Source organism: Urocampus carinirostris, chromosome 3, assembly GCF_059441175.1.
Source record: "Urocampus carinirostris isolate Australia breed hairy pipefish chromosome 3, RoL_Ucar_1.0, whole genome shotgun sequence".
Taxonomy (NCBI): Eukaryota; Metazoa; Chordata; class Actinopteri; order Syngnathiformes; family Syngnathidae; genus Urocampus; species Urocampus carinirostris.
Genome location: NC_142351.1, coordinates 36,928,219 through 36,947,624, shown reverse-complemented (window position 1 = coordinate 36,947,624; position 19,406 = coordinate 36,928,219). Strand labels below are relative to the sequence as shown.

Genomic DNA, 19,406 nt, shown 5'->3' with positions numbered 1-19,406 from the left:
CTTTTTGAAGTATTTTATCAAGATAATAATTAATCCATCTTGTTTGAAAACAATAGGCCAACAACCCAATAATCCCCCAAGTTTACTACCTCTGTTTTCAAGGAGAAGGATAGTTATGTTTTTCTACCCTTGTGACTGTCCTCTTCATTTAGAATGCAGCAGCAAGAGGTTGAGAGAGAGCAGAAGAAGAGAGAATTGATGCAAAAGAGGATAGAAGCAGTCAAGGTCCTCAAATCTAACATTGAGGCAACCCAAGTAAGCAGCAGAGAGCCTTCCACATCTTTTAGGCTATTTTGCATATAATACGTACTCACGCCTCCACACACACGTGCAAAATGTTTGGAGACTTTAAAAGACAATCTTGTTCGGGTTACTGTAAAGGTCTTCCATATACATTTGGAGTAGAGCTACATCGGTCAATTTAGCTGTCACACTGACTGTTGCACGGATGCAAAAATAGAACAGATCAATTGACATTTGAATTCCTGCAACCATGGTAACAAGGCTAATTCAAGTCTATGCTTGGAGGAAGTCAAATCGACTAAAGTAAATGAGACTGCGTTTTAAGGCAGTTTAGCTGCATTTCACAGAATAATGAAAGTCACATTGAGTAAGCATGATTTCATGGTAATACTCTGTGCAACCTTTGAACATAAATGCACATCTTCTAGTAGTGTCAAAAAGCTTGAATTTGAGTGTACACTGCAAACAGCACACATACAAGTTGATGACCTTGTTTGTTTAAGAAATAATTTCACAATGATTTCTCCTAGGATATTCTTGGAGAAATTTTGAAAAAATGACTCCTAGAGAGTCTACTTGGAATAAAGTTGGTTGGGAAATTATGTTTGAAGGTAATCCTCCAGTGAATACTATTTATTATTCATCTACCGGGGAATAAAGTTTGTTTGACGGTTGACAACAAACACTACTCAATTATTTATCGACACAACTGACTAATTGGGGAACTCTTGCAATCTCAGATGACCAGTTGTTTCCTGCCTCCAGCTTTCATAAAATCTTGCGCACATATACCAGTGTGTTGCTGTGTTGCGTCATGATGCATAATGCTATTTGTTTAGGAAAACCTACGGGTCAGACAAGGCCGAGCCAAGGCAAACGCCCTTAAGAAAGAACGCCAAGAGAAGCGGCTGAAAGAATCCTTGCAGGCCCAAGGCATTAACTTTACCCGGCACATATACCAACAGAAACGAGATGAGGAAATGAAGCAAATGCAAGAGTAGGTTCTCTCCTCTCACAGTGTATTTCACAAGACTGTCAAGGGAATCTAAAAAGTTTTTATATTGCATTTGTGAAACCTTAAGTATGGCAAGCTTGCCAGTGGTTAAGTTTGTTTTCATCCAATTTTCTTATATTTATGGAAAATATGCAACATACATCATACTAAATTAGCAAAAACCCTTTTCCCAATGCTCCTTTTTCCACATGTCCTCTACTCCCACTCTGTGGAGCAGTGTGTGGGTGTTTTCTCTTGGTGTATGCTGATGTACACATGACCCCATTTCGGTACAATTCCGTGCTTCTGATGTGCTCTCAGGGAATTCAAGGAGAAGAAGAAGTCAAGAAAGGTTGAGATTGTGGACAAGCTTATCGAAGAACAGCTGGTGAAGAACAGGAAAGCCAAACAGGCTCCGCCGGCAAAACCCAAAAGTGGCCACAAGATCCTTTCCCCAGGCAGGATACGAGAAAAGCTTTTGCGTTACCTGGATTCCGTACAACCATCCGGCACAGAGAAAGACACAACAGTGGGTGGACCACGCCACGTGTGACATGAACGTACGCTGACTAATCACGTGTGTTTCTTCCTCAGTTAAGAAATTTCAGTGCTAGTGGTTCATCATCGGATTCAGAGTTCCAGGAGGATATTATTCAAAAGGAAATGCAGCACTTGAGCCTTCCCGACAGCTTGGAAGAGCCTGAGTTCTCCGGGCTTTGGGATCAAAACTTCAAGGTCAAACGAAAAGACTTGCTGGCTAAATAAAGTTGATTTCCTCAAGATGCCAAAATGTAACCCCCATAGATCATATTCTAGATAGCAGCATAGCTTCTTTTATATTAACCACATTACACTCAATTAATTTCAGAATGGTACAATTCACAGATGTTAAACTCAAGGCCATATGTGGTCTGTAAAAGAGAATCCATTCAAATCAGGAATATAATTCCATTTTACAATACCTTCATCAAAAGTTGATCAAAGGGATATTGATAAGTTGTATATGGTTTCACAGTGGTTTTTTGGAAAGAAGGTAACATTAAAAAACATTGACAAGTTTCAAGCCTTACCTAACTAATGAGCTTGGAGGTAGCAACCATATGAAACATGCGCGGGCTGCCCTGACATGAAACATTGTTATTAAGGCAGGGCCCCAATCTGTATACCCATTTTGTTGATTGAGACTAAAATCGTGTCATTGTTTAAAGAAGATTCTCCTTCAGTATAAAATGCAACAAGAAAAACTACGATGTGTCTTCTGGCTCACTACCACAGAGGTGAGTTTTCTCTCCAGCTCATCCAGCAGCCCACACATGAAATACAGGGTGACAGGCATCACTTCTCATTGTGCTGGTGCCTTTGATGCCTCGGAGCGAGCCACAAAGAAGCTCGGCGGCCTGAGCATTTGACAAGTGGAGTGTAAATGATCCAACGGACCCAACTCATGCCCTGATCAAAGCTCCATTTCAGCATAGTTAATGACTGGGCATCGATACATAAGCACATTCCTGCCACCTTAGATAGAGATTTAAAATAAAATAAAAACAAATTTCACATTTTCTTATTTAGGTTGTCCTCTTAGAATGAGTACTTTCTGTGGAGAGAAATTGTCCAATACCAATCTTTAAGTGCAGTTTTTGGACGAAATGTGTTTCTCTGTGTGTGAAAAAAAATAAGGAGATCTGTTTCAATTGGCTAGGTGTTGGCTGTGTTCCATTCTGTCACAGTTTCACACAACATACTGCCTTTGCACGGGTACTTGATATTTTTGAAAACGTTAGGATTTCTTTGTTTCAAAGGATTGAAAAGTGCTTGAATTTCGGGTAAAGTTCTTGTAAATACTTTAAATTGTTGCCCTAAAATAGACACTGCCACTGCTCTCTGGTGGCTTCCCTTGGTCATTGCATTTCTTCTGTCGTGATTAACTCAAGCTGGAATTAGTTTGTACTGCATTGTCCTATGAAGCGTCGTCGCACTGAAGCGGACTGGGAACTGTGGAATGTGTGTTAGTGCACGGATTACATATCAATTATGGACATTTATTATGGGCCATGCAAAAAATTAAGGTATCATTTTTCCACTTGGAAATTGTAATGGGAAGAACTTCCTGCTATTAAAATAGTATGCTACATATTACTGTCATTTTTACCCAACACCTATACGGGAAGAGATTTGACCCAAAAACAAATAATTTGCGATTTACTCAAGATCCAAAAATCACATGTCTTAATAAATGCCCACACATGATTAAAAATCTCATATGTACATCTCAGATATATTCGTGGCTCCGCAAAATACATGATTCACTGGATCTATTTATTTTAATGTTACTGGAGGAATTGGAAAATTGTCTTTAAAAGTCCTAGTAAAGTGCTAATAAAAAAGGTGTACAAACCTTGAACATAGCAAAACACTTGATTATCCATGCTTATTAAAAAAACCTAAATAATTAAATGTGAATAAAAAACTCTGCTTTTTCTATTAAACCACTAAATAGAATGTGTTATTTTTTTATATCACTTGCCTTTATGAACACCAAAGCTTTTTATAGACCAAGTCTTTTTAAGCTTTATTTTAAGCAGCTGTTTTTCCCCAATGACCTTTATTCTCATTGTGCAATTGAAAAGAAAAGTTATTAAACAGTATGTATAATTTAAGAATTAAGTCATTTGTTGTGGTTACAGCCTCCCTTAAATGAGAAGCCAATAGATGTAAAAGGAGAACCGAAAGTTGTCTGCCCAAAGCCCAGTGTCGCCCCCAAAAAAGCTGGTGGCAAGCAGATAAAAGGGCCTTCATTCACTAGTAAGCCAGAAGTCATCCTATTTAAGGTAATACAACGAACAATAGTACAATGATATTTTTACATCTTTGCACGTATTACCAAATCATTTTATTGTTTAATCTGTTTTAGGACTTTGAGGTCGGGGAAACCTATAAAAAGAAAGTTGTCCTGACTAACATCAGCTACATCACTAACCACTGCAAGTTTCTTGGGATTTCTGCTCAACTGCAGGATTTTATTATGATCAAGTAAGTGACTTAAAATGGGAAAAGTCTGTCTAACTCTCTTTGCAAAATTGTATCAATTTGAAAGAATACATAGAGCAACAACATTTGTTCTAGGACCTTGTTGAACTTGATTTCCCTCCCACACAATTACACGTACTGCAAATATACATTTATTAGTCTATGATAGAAGTATGGCAGAAGTACATGGAAGGAGAGCAGGAGTAAATGGAAGGAGACCAAGAGGAAGGCCACGATTGACGTGGATGCATGGTGTTATGAGTGCACTGCAGAAGAGAGGTCAAATGTAGTGGAAGCTAGAGCTCTTGTTGGTGATAGGAATGAGTGGAGAGAGTGGAGTGCTGTAAAAGGATAGTGGGATGTTTGGACACGTTCTAAGGGATGGGCAGGGCACCTGTATGATGCGGCAGGGGTAAACCAGTGAAAGCTGTCGGGCCCTGCTGTTGAATAAAAGAGTGTTGTGTCACCCTGACCCGAGTGACATGGCTGCTTTATTGTGTCCCGTTTCATCTGGAGGGAAGAAAGCATAACCAACTTAGGTGCCGAGGGGCCTAACTTGTTTGGGTGTTTGGGCATTTGGGTTGGCCATGGTCCAAAAATGTTTGTGTGTGTTTTCTTGCTATTTTTTTCCCTTTTTTATTTTCTTTGTTATTGTAAGTGTTTGTCTTGCTGTCGGTCACCCGTCTTGAGGGATATGACCAAGGTAGATAGATAGTTAGTCTATGATAAAAGATGTGATCACGCAAAAACTCTTGCTTACAACACAAGTGGTAAGCTGCAAGTGTTTCACAAAAAAACCCACCAAAAAACAATGTTTAAACTGTCATTGCTGTCAAAATGTCTTATAAACATTTTTGGGGGCTGAAGAATGTTCATTATCATTTGGAAACATCTGCTTGTGTATCACCACTTGTCACAAGAGCTTGTCATTTTTAACAACATGGTGGACGTTAGATGCAAGCCTGTCCTCCCACATACAGACAGCAGCTCGCATCACATGCTTAAAACCCCTCATCTGCTATGAGTCAAGCCTACTTCACTCCCGCTGCCTGTCAGGGATGCACCAGGAACGCATTGTTCACTAAGATTTCAAATGTGTTTGACATTACTAACTTGACACACCATTAAACTTTGATTTTATTTATTTTTGGCCCATTGCACTGGATCTCTCGAAATACGGATTATCTTCTATTAACATTGTCTGAACCGATAAACTCTGGCATTTATATCTTAACTAACGTGTAGCTCTGTTTCGCATAATTATGGAGAACAGATTCTTGTGGGGTGATATAAAAAATACTGTTTGTGAATCAAAAAACAGAAATGTAAATGAATTGTGGAATGTTGTTAAGCAATCGTGAAGTGAAATAACAGCTGAAAGGTGCCACACAGATTTGAAGCGATTATAAAAAACATGCAATCATGCAACTAATTTTAGGATTGCTAAATCCTACCTTTGTTTTATAAATACAAAATAGTTTTGAGTTTGTACAGTCAACAGCAGACACTGCTTTGTTTTAGCACAACTATTTGCCGAATTGTACAGTCTTCTGAGCGTGCCTATTATGAATGCTGGGTCTTGTTTCTTTTCTGAAAATCTACTGGTAACTTGTTTGGCATGTAACAATAAAAAATATACCAAAACCTGAGATATTCTAGTTAATCACTTTGCATTGCTATTATTTGGAACAGAATTGTATATATGTATGTATATATATGTGTGTGTGTGTATATATATATATATATATATATATATATATATATATATATATATATATATATATATATATATATATATATATATATATAGAATAGAATATACCTTTATTGTCATTGTTACAAATGGGCTAACATATTGTGACAACGAAATTGGGCATGACACTCCAGTTTTACACATTCATAGTGAGGTATGAGCAAGAAGATAAAGGAACCGAGAAGATAATGTTATAAGACAAGGGGTATAAGGCTATAGTTATAATTTACATGGTATATACACAGTGCATCCGGAAAGTATTCACAGCGCTTCACTTTTTCCACATTTTGTTATGTTACAGCCTCGTTCCAAATTGTATTAATTTAATCTCTTATCTCAAAATTCTACACAAAATACTCCATTATGACAATGTGAAAACGTTTTTTTTTTTAATTTTTAAATTTATTAAAAATAGAACTAAGAACTAGGGAGTTTAATTCTTGCAATCTCCAATTTTCTTTTGATGATTTTAAAAGAGCACAACAATTTAGAATATGGGTGAATCTGTTCTATTTAAATAAACAGTGTTGATATGAAATGTTGTTTTACATAATACTAAAAGTAGTTGTGTACTAATCACGATAATTCAAATTTTTAATGTCAACTGGTATCTCACGTGGCAGCATGGCGGCGCAGTGGTTAGCGCGTGTGCAGCATAGTTGTGCGGTCATAAGATCGAACCTTCCTGTTTGGAGTTTGCATGTTCTCCCTGTGCTTGCATGGGCACTTCGGTTTCCTCCCACATTCCAAAAACATGCATGTCATGTTAATTGACCGGTCTTAATTGTACCTATTGTCTGAATGAGCGAATGAGTTATCTGATTCTGTGTACCCTGCTACTGGCTGGCAACCAGTTCAGGGTATCCCCTGCCCACTGCCCGAAGATAGCTAGGATGGGCTCTAGGTGGATAAGTGGATGAGGATAAGTGGTGCAGATAGCGGATTGATGGATGGGTATCTCACGTACTTTCTTGTTCAGCTGTGAGACACATTAAACCAGTGGCATCCTGCCTTTGCGATGTGCATGCTGGAACGACCTCATTCGGAGTGCTCTCTATAGTGCAGTCTTAGGCTTTCTCCAACTTTGTCTCGTTCTGCGTTTATTCCCTCGTGAACTGTTCTATTTTACTCTGTATGCATCTTCATATCATGCTTTGGAACTAAAATAGAAGAATTGTGCTCACTTTAGGAGAATTACCCAAAAAGAGAATGAGAGAGGAATTGAGAGGAAACTGTCATTTCGAGTTTTCATCATCGAGCTCACACCAGGCAGAACACTTTCATATTCTGTACTTGCAGATCACAGTAGTAAACTGAAGGTCCAATTCTAGTTCAAGAGAAGTTTAAATATCAAGTATCGTTTTATTATTATTATTTCTATTATTATTATAGACGTTATATCAGTAGCCTAGATGGTAAGGCGCCCGCTTTGAGACTGGGAGGTCGCTGGTTCGCGCCTCGGCCGAGTCATACCTAAGACTTATAACATTGGTAAAAATGGCGGCGCCCTCTGTTGGCTGCGGCTGCATCGGCTCGCTACAACGGGTCAGGTGTATCGACATTTCGTTCTGTGTACATTGTTACAAAGAATGACAATACAAAGGAAATTATTATTATTATTATTATTATATAATAACATGCTGACAGAATGGAATCTTTTGTCATTTAAAATATATTAAATCTGTCATCCAGATCTTTGGTATACATTCGCAATCATTATTTTATTAGCATTTTTTTTAGATGAAGTTAAGCCCAGTGTTTGTGCAAAGGTTTCAGTGTTGTTTGGGCAGCCACTACTGTGCTGTAATGTGTTATGGTGCTTTTGTTGTTTTTAGAATCTTTTATCAGTACAGTGTGTCAAAATCTCAACACCATATTATGTTTTTTTTTTCTGTCTCTGCTGCAGAAACTGAGTATTTAGTTAGACTTAAAACCTCATCGCTGAGCTAAACAGGCTCTGTGATGTAAGAAGATCCATTTTAATATGCAGGTCAAGAAACAAATTGCAACAGACATCTTCCTTTTTTTTTTTTTTTTTTTTTTTGCAATGTGGTAGTAGTGACTACTACTATTGTAAATATTTAAACCAAAACATCTGTCGAAATATTCCACTCAAAACAAATGACCGCTTAAATTTATTTTCTAGTTAAAATTTTCAAAGCTCTTAAATAAGTTCTTCTATTATCCACAGCTTTCAACCCCCTGGACCATTATCTACTGGTATGTCCTGTGAAATGCACATTACGTTTCATCCTTCGGTAAGTAACAGTCATAAAAACCCCTACTCTTTTCCTTTTTGTTTGGTTCTTTTTTAATTTGTATTTTTCCATTGAGTTGATGGCACAACTTGACTAAACGGGTAAGCATGCAAGCTAGCTGTATTTGTATTGGAATAGTTTTGAAACAGAACAAACCTAAGGTATATAATAAAATAAACGTCAATGCATTGCTAAAACTAAACAACCCCTTTTAACAAATGGGATTCAAGTTTGTTGTTTTATCTTCGCTGAGCCCATTTAATTGTATTTCCTTTCCTTTCGCTTTTCCCTGAATTTAAAATGTTTTAAAGCAATACCTTTTTCTTTTTTTTATCTCTGGCCGCTTTAGATCAATGAAGATCTGGAAGGAGAGGTTGATTTTGCCTCAGCAGCAGGACGCTTCTCTGTACCTGTCAGATGTATCATCAAGAGATGTGATGTAAGTAATGCGCTTGGTCAAGTTACCAAAAGGCTGACCGTTGCTCCCAAGTTACATTATTTTTCATAGATTTTTAACAGAAAGGATATATTGTTTTATGACATCGCTAATTGTACTACAACTTGGTAGATTTCACTTATCGTACAAATGTTTGTCTCTAGTTGGAGGTCGACAACCAGTTCATTGACTTTGGTTCACATGTCGTGGGCCAAACTGTTTCACGGACTATCACCTTGACCAATAAGGGTGCGCTCGCAACCCGCTTTAGCCTTGATACTACAAAGCCTGTTCCAGAAATTCACCCGGTCCAAATGCCATCTAATCGCTCAGCTACCACGCAGCAGGTAAGGGAAAAATTAAAAGCTGATATTTTATTCCATTCATTTTGGCAAACCAACAAACGAGTCTCCAATCAATGATACTCTAAATAATAACAATCCCTGTAAAATTAAAGTATGCTCCGGTGACGTTGCCTCTTAGGACACATCTGCACTCAACACGGCAGGTGCTGATCAGAGCCAAAGCTCTGCATCCCTGACCAGCAGAGATACACGGAGTATGGATCATGTTTTGGACAGGTCTTCTGTTTCTCAGCATTGTCAACGAGGTAAATGAAATACACAAACAAATGAAGGACTATTGTGATCAGTTTTTGGCTTGTGTTTTGTTTGTGCATGGGGTTGTATGAGACAAAAGCCAAATACATGCATTTTTCTTATACAAGCTTTTAGCTGCCATGATTGTCTCAGGTCAGGTAACGGGGGTTTGTAGTCACCTAATTTAGAAAAGAATTGACCCCATATGTGTGTTTGTTTGGTTGTTTCACAATGAAGCCCTTCTCGTTGATATGTCACTAAAATTTGTACATAGGTATAGCATAGCTTCATTAGCAACATTCTCAAATTCCAGCATAAGATCATTGGTTTCTATATCATTTGAGTTTACTGCACGTCCTAATAGGCCATCACTTACAACGTGTGATATTCCAAATTACCCAAAAATGTAATCGTTGCAAATCATCTATTTTTGATTCATTTTATCAAATCCAAAACGTAGTAAAAGTATTAATGTTCCCAAGCTTTGACAATACTTTTTCCAGGTAGCTTTAACAATGCATTTTATGATTTTGCTGTTTCTGTTCTTACTCTTTTGAGGTTGTATAATGATATTGGAAAGATTTTAAGTATGTTGCCTTTGTTTTCACTGATACAGTGTAATGGGAAAGAAACCTGTTCTCTTCTAACATTGATTTCTGTATTAACTGGTTTACCAGAATCAAAGGTTTCAACTCCAGATCCAAGAGCTGCTTCTGTTTCTTCCAGCATTCATTCCCAGATCCCAGAGAGTCTTTCTGATTCCTGTGACATACGCATAGGGAATGTAAGTATTTTAAGTGTACGACTTTGCATGTCACAGGCAGCATATAAGATTAAAAAACAAATGTATGCACGCCAAATTGTTTTTTTGCATACAGTCCTGCAGTTGGCTGGCAACCTTTGCCACTACAAACAGAATTAATAGTATTGCTGTGAAACAATGTTTGCATGTTATTATGTAAACAAATAAAAACAAAAATATGGATGTAAACCAAACTTCTAGTGGAATAATTGAAAGTGTAACATTCTATTTTATATTTATCTCATGTGGGTTTGGTTAAAAGATGGGCCAATGCTGTGTTTTCAACCTTTTTTGAGCCAAAGCAAACTTGTTTTCTTGAAAATATCTTGAGAAACACTTTAAAAATGTTAAGAATTTAATTCCCATCACCAGTTTCATGTTTTCCTTTCAAGCTTTAATTATCATGTTTCCAAATTGTCAGTATACCATTTTTTATCATTTGTGGTCACTGTGACTTTGGAAGTTATACAGCTTATTTATTTTGATAAATAACTTTACTGTAATTTTGGATTTTGCTTTATTTTTGTATCATCTGTTTTTTTATCCAAGTTTTACTACATTTTATCTTGTGTTTTCCTAGAAAACAATAGCAAAAATAACTTGAGAATGACTTAAAATGAGCAGAAACTATCTGCCAGTTGAACAAAATGTTATGTTATTATATTCTAACCTTTTCCTTTTTGTAAAATAAGAAAGTATTATTTAAAATAAAGAAGACATCCTGATCTTTCCTGTTCTTCTTTACACTTGTGATGTACTTTGTTCTGTGTTGTGCGTCATTAAGTGTGCTTGCATGCCATCCTTGCCGTCATTGTTATTTTGACTGATCCTTGCGCATGACTGTGCAGGATAATGACAGATAAAACATCACGTTATCCCCGCTCTGCAGGATTGGTTTGATTATTGTGTGAGTGGTTTGCTTTTTTTTTTTTTTTTTTTTTTGGTCATGTTTTCATTTATCAACTGTGAGCGTGGCAGCTGTTGGCTTGTGTGTCAGCTAACTGTTTTTGTTGAATGGAGTAATAATTAATGAGGTATTAGGTGTGTTTGATGTGCATTATACTCTAGGTCAGTTTTTTTTTCAATCACTTTGCCAGGACACGCTAGTTGCCATGAGACCGTATCTAGTGTGCCGTAGGAAATAGCCCACTTTTATCTTTGTTAAAAAAAGCATGCCATTGTTCAGTATCTTTGCTTTCTTCTGACAGTCAGCCGAGTAAATATGCTAAATATCAGCTCATAAGGTAGTACAGAATATTTATTTAGCTTGTTTTGTTTCAGATTGGACTGTAAAAATAATATATGTGAAAAAGTACAAATCTTGCACATTTTTGCTGATTTTAATTAACATATTCTGAAAAAAAAGGCAGAACGTATTCAACAACCTTTTTTGTTCCATTGGCATGTACCTTTTGCTCGTTTTAAGTCTTGTTTTTGTTTTTTAGAAAAACAAGGTAAAAAAAACAGTACCATAAAATTTGGGCTATAAGGCACACCTGATTATAAGCAGCACCTAGTACATTTTAAAGAAAAAAAACGTTTGTACATACATAAGCTGCACCTGACTAACAGCCACATGTGCCCACATTGAAACATGAGATATTTACATAGAAAGACGGTACACAGGAAGAGTTTTAATTATATACGGTACCTTAACCCCTTTAACTTTTGATAAACAATTATGCGTCTGTACGATGTCACCAGTTATCAAAATACATCATGCCACATATCATTGGAAAGCACTAACTATTATGATTCAAGATATGACAATTTCAAAATGTACTCATCACAGAAACATCACGATAAGTCTGAAACAAGATACCTGAAAACTATAAAGCTGAGGTAACTCACCTTTTAGTCCTCTGGCCATCTTCAACTTCTTAGAATGTCTACAAAAATGGCTTCATTACATCACGGATTCACGTCAAGTCACATTTATTTGTATAGCCCTTAATAACAAAATATCTCAAAGGACTCCACAGTTTTCAGTGACACAATCCACTGATCTTAAATCAACACAAAGGCAAGGAAATACTCAAAAACCTCAGCATGAGGAAATTAAGAAACCTTGAGAAGGGGCCTCACCAGTGGTAATCACCCTTCCAGGATGTCCAGGGTGCAATAGATTTAGCATTGGGTAACAATATACAAGAATGGTGAACATTAAAAAAAACATACAGTAGGTAATATGTAGAAATTTGTCCAGAAAGTGCATGAGAGCAACAATGCCTCAAGCCTGTGAAATAGTCCCAAAATAGTCCCTGACAGCAACGACGCCTCTAGCCTGTAAAATTGTCAAAAATGTTCATGACAGCAATAACGCAGCCTCCCATCTCTGCCGGCTGGTTGATGCAGACGTTGACATGATTCAGGTCCAGAATCTGGTCCGCTGACTCACCCTGATACATCCTTCTCCCTTATTTCACCACCAGCCAGGTAGTCGGAAAGGACAGGAAAAGAAAAGCATGATATCATAAGCTTTTTAATAGAAGTGGGTCTTAAGTCTCGATTTAAAAACTTCCATTAAGGTTGCGGATCTTATTTCCAGAGGCAGAATCAAACCATGTATAATATTTACTCCAAAACACACGATAATGCCGACAGATAAATAGAAATCCGCCTTAACATATCTGCTTCATTGGACGCTGCTTCCTGTAGTCCGTTTATTTTGCCACATTATTTCCGTTTACAAATAAACGGACTCTTAAAATCATTTCCAATGTAGTAGTTAGCCCCTTCTCTTTCGATTGACACCTTTTCCATGAGGGTCTGTACATTATTGTATTATTCTTACACACAGTGCGAAGGTCCATTAAACTTTCGTCTTCCTCGACACATGAATTCCACGTGTCTCACTCTTACCTTTACTGCTCGGGCGCCCCTGGCGACCGTCCGAAAAAATGCATAAATTGACCGCATCGTTGCATAAGCCGGAGTGAGAAAGGTTGGGAAAAAAGTTGCAGCTTTTATTCTGAATTTCATGGTAAAATCAGTTTTAAAATATTAGTACAAGCAAACATTATTAACCAAAATAAATAACCTGACAAGGGTGGGAAACATATGGCTCGTGAGCCATATATGGCTCTTTTCATGAGTACACATGGGTTGGCAATAGAATCTTAATCATTCAAATCTCATCTATAATGCTCTAATTTGGATAAGCGTAGAGTCGAGTCTAGTGCACGCATAGCCGGTGTAGAGCAGATAGTTTAAAAGGTTTCGGGCCAGTATATCAAGAGCATACTCCTCGCAACAATTTACAGTCAAGGTATCACACTAACAGACCCAGATTTGGCTGTACATCGCTAAGGAATCCTTTATATGGAAGCTCATTAACGAATTTAGGTTCACTGTTGAGACACTTTATGATGAAACCCCACATAAAAACTGTAAACAGCCAGAAACACCAGCCAAGAATACAGAGCAATTTAATATGGTTAATTGGCAGTGGGGTTAGGCGGAGCTTTGCACACAGCTAACTTCCCTCTGCCCAGCGCCTTCTGTATATACTTCAGTATCCTTGTTTGCAGTATTTTGTGAAAATTTCACAAAATAACTGCTTGCGTCTTGTTTTGAAACTTTTATTTATTGAAAAAATGAGCATCAACGATCTTTCGTGAGGGAGGGAAAGTTTAAAGTGGGAAGAGTTGTTGCTGTGGGACACAGGTATTAATGTTATTTCATCAATTTTGTCAAATCATCTAATGTCATACAGTGAAATAAAATGCGCTGAAAATTTTGATTTTGTCTGGAAAGCGGGTTTGGCGGTTTTTCTTGAATCTGTCTCTAAATGTATGGAATGGCTCTCTAAAAAAAAAAAAAAAAAAAAATCAAAACACTTTGCTATTATGGCTCGTTGATTCAAAAAGGTTCCCGACCCCTGCACTATGACCATCTATGATAAGAAAACTTTATACTGTCAATTAAGGAATACTATAATTTAAGCTTTAAAAAAAATATGAAACTGGTGCCAGGAATTCATTTTTAAACATTCTTTTAGGGAGTTTGTCAATATTTGCCTTGGCACGAAAGAGTTAGAAAAACACAGCTCTAGGTTAGTTACTGTTGCGACATGTTGTACCTAACTTTTTTGCATCTCAGGTAAGGGAAGGGGATATTGGACCTTTTGAAAGTGTCAAACTAGAGATCATTTTCTCTCCAACTGTTCCTGGAGAGGTCAAACTAGACCTTACATCAAGTTTTCAGATCCAACCAGCTTCCCAGTAAGACAAACAGTGCTCATTATATTATGTCATCCAATAACCAGGTTTTGTTTTTGCACAAGATGAACTGAACACGCACTGGCTCCAACAGATTACTATCCTGGTGAAGGGTGAAGGAGTGGGTCTCCCAGTGTGGGTGGTGGAGCCAAATATTGACATGAAGATTTGCATGTTCGACCACCTTTATCAAGAAGTTGTAACACTTGAAAGCAGGTAGGTCCCCATACCTGAGTTGGCACTTTCATCCCACATGAAGTGATTATTACCAGTGTTAATTCATTAGTATTGGTAATAATGTTGTGTTTTTTCCCCAAATTATATTATCTACTTTTGTTAATTAATGAAAACAAAATCTTAAAGCAAATTGATATAACATTATATATATATATATATATATATATATATATATATATATATATATATATATATATATATATATATATATATATATATATGTATATATGTATATATATATATATGTATATATGTATATATGTATATATGTATATATGTATATGTATATATATATGTATATATATATATGTGTATATATATATATATATATATATATATATATATATGTATATATATATATATATATATATATATGTGTATATATATGTATATATATATATATATATATATATATATATATGTATATATATATATGTATATATATATATATATATATGTATATATATATGTATATATATATGTATATATTATATACCACAGCCATATCCCCCCAGTGGGAGGTGGCTAGAGTCATTTCTGACTCTTTTTGGGAGACTGATTCAGAGGAGGGGATTCCCAGCCCCCTCGCTCAACCCAACTGAGGTGTTGGGAGTCATTAGGTGACCAAACCGCCCCAATTCCAACCCCTAATGCTGAACGCCAAGCAGGGAGGCAACCGGTACCAATGTTTAAGTCTTAGGTATGACTCGGCCGAGGCTTGAACCACAACCTCCCAATATCGGGGCGGGCGCCATAACCCCAAGGCCACCGAGCTGATATAAAAAAATAAGATAAAAAAATAATTTGAATTTGAACTTTGCAATTATAACACTCAACAACCAACACAATTTATAGACATAAGGGATGGAGTGCAGTATACTTCAAATGATTAGTTTGCCTTGTTATCAGGTATATTAATCCTCATGGTGTATGGAAATGTAGAGTTAATTAATAGAAAATCTGTAATTAAATTCAAAACTGAAGCTTGTCTTTGTTAACATTTTTGAATAACTGGCCTTTTGACAGGTTTGTGCTGGACAGTAGAGCACCCGGAGAATTAACATTTTAGTTGGCATAAGTCAGCCAATCGTAAAAAATTGGTGAGCTGTACATGTGAACTGCTAATAGATGATTGCAATACAATAAAATCGTTTACTAGTTTTTTTTCTTTAATAATTTTTTTATGCATGGCAGGTAAGTAGACCCTCTCAGTTATTCATGTTTTATCATGTTTTTAAATCTATTTATTTATATACCAAAGTCATATCCTCCCAATTGGAGATGGTTAGAGTCAAGAACAGTCAGATTCATCAAACATTCATTCCCCTTTGCTCTTCCCAACCTGACTCCGAAGATTAAGCCCACAGCACAATAATAAGTTACTGTGCCATGCAACCCTTCATCAGCAGAGAGACAGGACAGCAGATCAACTTTTTAACATTGGACTTACTAATATTCTAAATTTCATAAATTAACTTGGCATAGGTGGCACGGCAGATGAGTGGTTAGCGTGAAATCCCCACAGTGCGGTAGTCCAGGGTTTAATTTCAGCTATCAGCCTCTTTGTGCAAAGTTTGCATGTTCTCCCCGTGATGGTTTCCATCGGGCACTCCGGGTTCCCCCCACATTCCATAAAACATGAATGGCAGGTTGATTGGCAAGTCCAAGGTGTGGATGGACAAGTGAGTTGTATGTCTCTGTGTGCCCTGCGACTGGCTGGCAACCGGTTCAGTGAGGCTTGAATAGGGTTCAGTACCCCCCTCAGCCCTGGTTAGAATAAACTGTGCAGACAATTGATGGATGGAACTGTTGACATGCGATAATAGCCTTAAATACCTAGTATGCTAAAATGGTCAAACTGACATAGTGAATGGCTATTATTGCAATTTATACCACTTTGAATTCCAATATTTTTTTTTGTTCATGTTTCCCACAAATTCATCAGATTTTGGTGCGGCCATTATCGCAATGAGAAATCTGTGAACAGTAAGGCCACTATTGCAATGAAAAATATTTTAATTATGTTTTGCCAATTAGTTATCGTTTCAACAAACTAATTAAATAGTATCTATTCCAATATAATTGTGATTTTAAAAAATATGACTAAGTGCATTCATTGATTGTTTTCAAAATTGAATGCCTTTAGCCTTTTTCTCGAAAACCAACTATTGTCAGCGATGCCCTTATTGCATGAGGTTAACGAAATGCATCTATAGCCTATTCAGTCATCTATAAATTCCTGCCAGAATACAACTTTAGCTATGGATGTTTCTGAAATATCCATTTTGTTTTGTGTAGGGTCTTTTGGGGGCTGGGTTAATTTTGGCAGTTTGTGCCCTGCAGCTAGCAAACGCTTGCTATCAACCAAAAACGCTAAAATACGCTGTAGACATGTTGTTTTTGTTGTTTTTTTATCTTCTGGTATGTTTTAAATATATTAAATCAATATTTTAAATGATTATATTAAGTATGATTTATTTTATTGTTATATATTGCTAGCATCGGAGAAAGTGATAGCAAATATAAGTAGGCGTGTGGTCCACTGCTGACACAGTCTTGTGACAAATCATGTGGGGGAGTAAAAACATGTGTATAGCATTGAAAGGGTTTTTTTTAGGCGGGTGTCATATATTACCTGCCGTCTGCTGCAACATGTGACATCATGACAATAGCATCAGCATTATATGTCCCAAAACGCTCAAGGGACAAATTCCAGCAGTTCATACAAAGAAAAAAATGTTGCAATATTTTTTTGTGGGGACAGAGCTATCTACTGGTATCTCGACGTTTGCAACCATGTCTATTAAGATGATATGTAGGTAGAATATCTCTCAAAATTGTTCTTTAGTATTTGTTAGTATTCATTAGCCATGTTCCATTATTTTGGGGGGGCTCTGCTACAGTCACACGGAATATGATCAGAGTGTTTTAGGCAGTGTTGTTGAAATATGGGCTTGGCCATAAACATATTGTCAGAAATAAAACCAGTCCGTTGTACAGACATGGTTGGAGACCCATGCAATATGACATTTGGTGCCACTCAGTTGCTGTAATTTGCTTTGCAAATGCAGCTTTCCCTTAAAGATCATAACATGAATATGAATGCTGTATGTTTACAAATCTGGCACATTAAAAATTGCACATAATATACTATTATACCTGTTAACAAATAAACCAAAACATGATTGATAAATAAGTGAATCAATGAATTAAATCGTCAATGATGTCAAGTTTATCATTAAAGTGTGAGCAGGGGCTCGATGGGTTGAAAATTCTTGTGGCGGAAAGCCATTTATTCTGCAGACTATCATATCAGACTGAGGCTTGTAGCCACAGGCACATCCATATGTTGCAACTCCTGGAAACTGGGTGACCTAATTGATATGGATCTCTGGTGCACATATCTTCGAGAAGAAATTTCTGCTGCAGACAAAGTGCATCAAAAAATGTAAAAAAAAAAAAAAAAAAAACAGAAGAAATTCAGAGATGAGCTCCTGACACGATGTGTTCCCCGTCCTCACACAAACTATAACTGGTCTTCCATTCCATTGGAGAAAGCACCTTTTTTCATTCAGGGTCAGAAAAAATAAATTAACGTCCTTGTGGAAATCTGTTTTGAATAGAATTAGAATTGTCTCTAATGTTCAATGATATCAATGTTGTGAAACATTGTATGCAATGAGATTGGACATGGCACTCCTGGATAAACATTTAAAGAGACGCACACAGACCAACGCATATACCGTAAATTCCGGACTATAGAGCACAACTGATTATAAGCCGCACCCACCACATTTTAAGAGGAAAACCGATTTTGTACTTACACAAACCGCACCTGTATGTAAACCGCATCGCCCACATTAAAAAAATGTAACACAAAATTAACCCAAACCGACTTTAAGTCCCGGGATTGAAACTGAATGTCCTTCATAAAAGTACACAGTCCAAAAATCACTGCCGGCAAAATGAACGGAAAATGATACGGGTACTTAAGGTTTGATGCAGACCTGCAGAGTCCGGGTCCCGTTGAAAGTAATCCAAGGAAAAAAGTGTATATTTCCAAAGGTAAGGGTGGGAAAAATATATATCCACTATTGTCCGCCGCGTCCACAAACACTCACCTCTACCGGTCCCCACTTCCCGTCACCCCGCGTTTGTTTCGCCCCTTCTTTTTTATTCGCCCGTGCAAAACATATCAGAATAAGTGTCTGAAATAGATACATTACAAAAATATACAGTTGCAAATACATATTATATATGGTTACACATATTTACAAAGAAAGACGGTACACCGAGAAAGTTTTCAAAGCTTTAATAATAAAAATATAACTTTCATCCCAAACAGTGCCTGTGACAGGGCAGTTAATGGTAGCAACACGCTAGCAACACGCTCGCAACACAATAAACGGGTCTATTAAAAAAACATACCGTACTTGTAAAATTCACGATAAACCGTCCTCTTCTTCCTCCTAAGAACTGAAGCCATCAAAGTCGTCTTCCTCAGTGTCGGAAAGAAACGTTGTCATATAGACGTCGTCCCACGCTCTCTTATTCCAAAACACGCTAGCAACACGCTCGCTCCTTCTTTATCGGACTGCTCGATTGCTTTCATATGCCTTTCTTTTTGCATTTTGCATGATGAGGGTATGTTTACGCTAATTTAATTTATGCACAAGCCAAGAAGTTGCAGTCTTCCTCGGCGCATATTTTTTTGGTTTGAACAAATTTATTGACACTAAAAACAGAAAACAATCATGACAATCTCAACAGCAATTAAGCACATTCACAATATTATATTCCAATATTACGTTTTTAACAGCAAACACAAAGTGAGGTT

General features: G+C 36.9%; 1 protein-coding gene and 1 long non-coding RNA gene across 2 annotated transcripts in view; one reads left to right on the top strand and one right to left on the bottom strand.

Moving 5' to 3' along the window:
- cfap74 (cilia and flagella associated protein 74) overlaps nt 1-19,406 on the top strand; it is a 66,146-nt gene that overhangs the window by 6,638 nt on the left and 40,102 nt on the right. The window contains 14 exon segments of the mRNA XM_088331681.1: nt 153-255; nt 1,083-1,240; nt 1,559-1,766; nt 1,832-1,972; nt 3,922-4,065; nt 4,149-4,267; nt 8,209-8,275; nt 8,625-8,714; nt 8,876-9,058; nt 9,195-9,321; nt 9,988-10,094; nt 14,214-14,298; nt 14,301-14,335; nt 14,427-14,548. Of these exon segments, the coding sequence (XP_088187807.1) occupies nt 153-255; nt 1,083-1,240; nt 1,559-1,766; nt 1,832-1,972; nt 3,922-4,065; nt 4,149-4,267; nt 8,209-8,275; nt 8,625-8,714; nt 8,876-9,058; nt 9,195-9,321; nt 9,988-10,094; nt 14,214-14,298; nt 14,301-14,335; nt 14,427-14,548 (1,689 nt within the window).
- Nucleotides 8,606-11,696, bottom strand: LOC148369593 (uncharacterized). The gene is made up of 3 exons (XR_015850025.1): nt 11,663-11,696; nt 9,985-10,072; nt 8,606-8,685 (listed from the first exon to the last, which is right to left on the bottom strand). It is a non-coding gene; the product is annotated as an uncharacterized LOC148369593 (long non-coding RNA).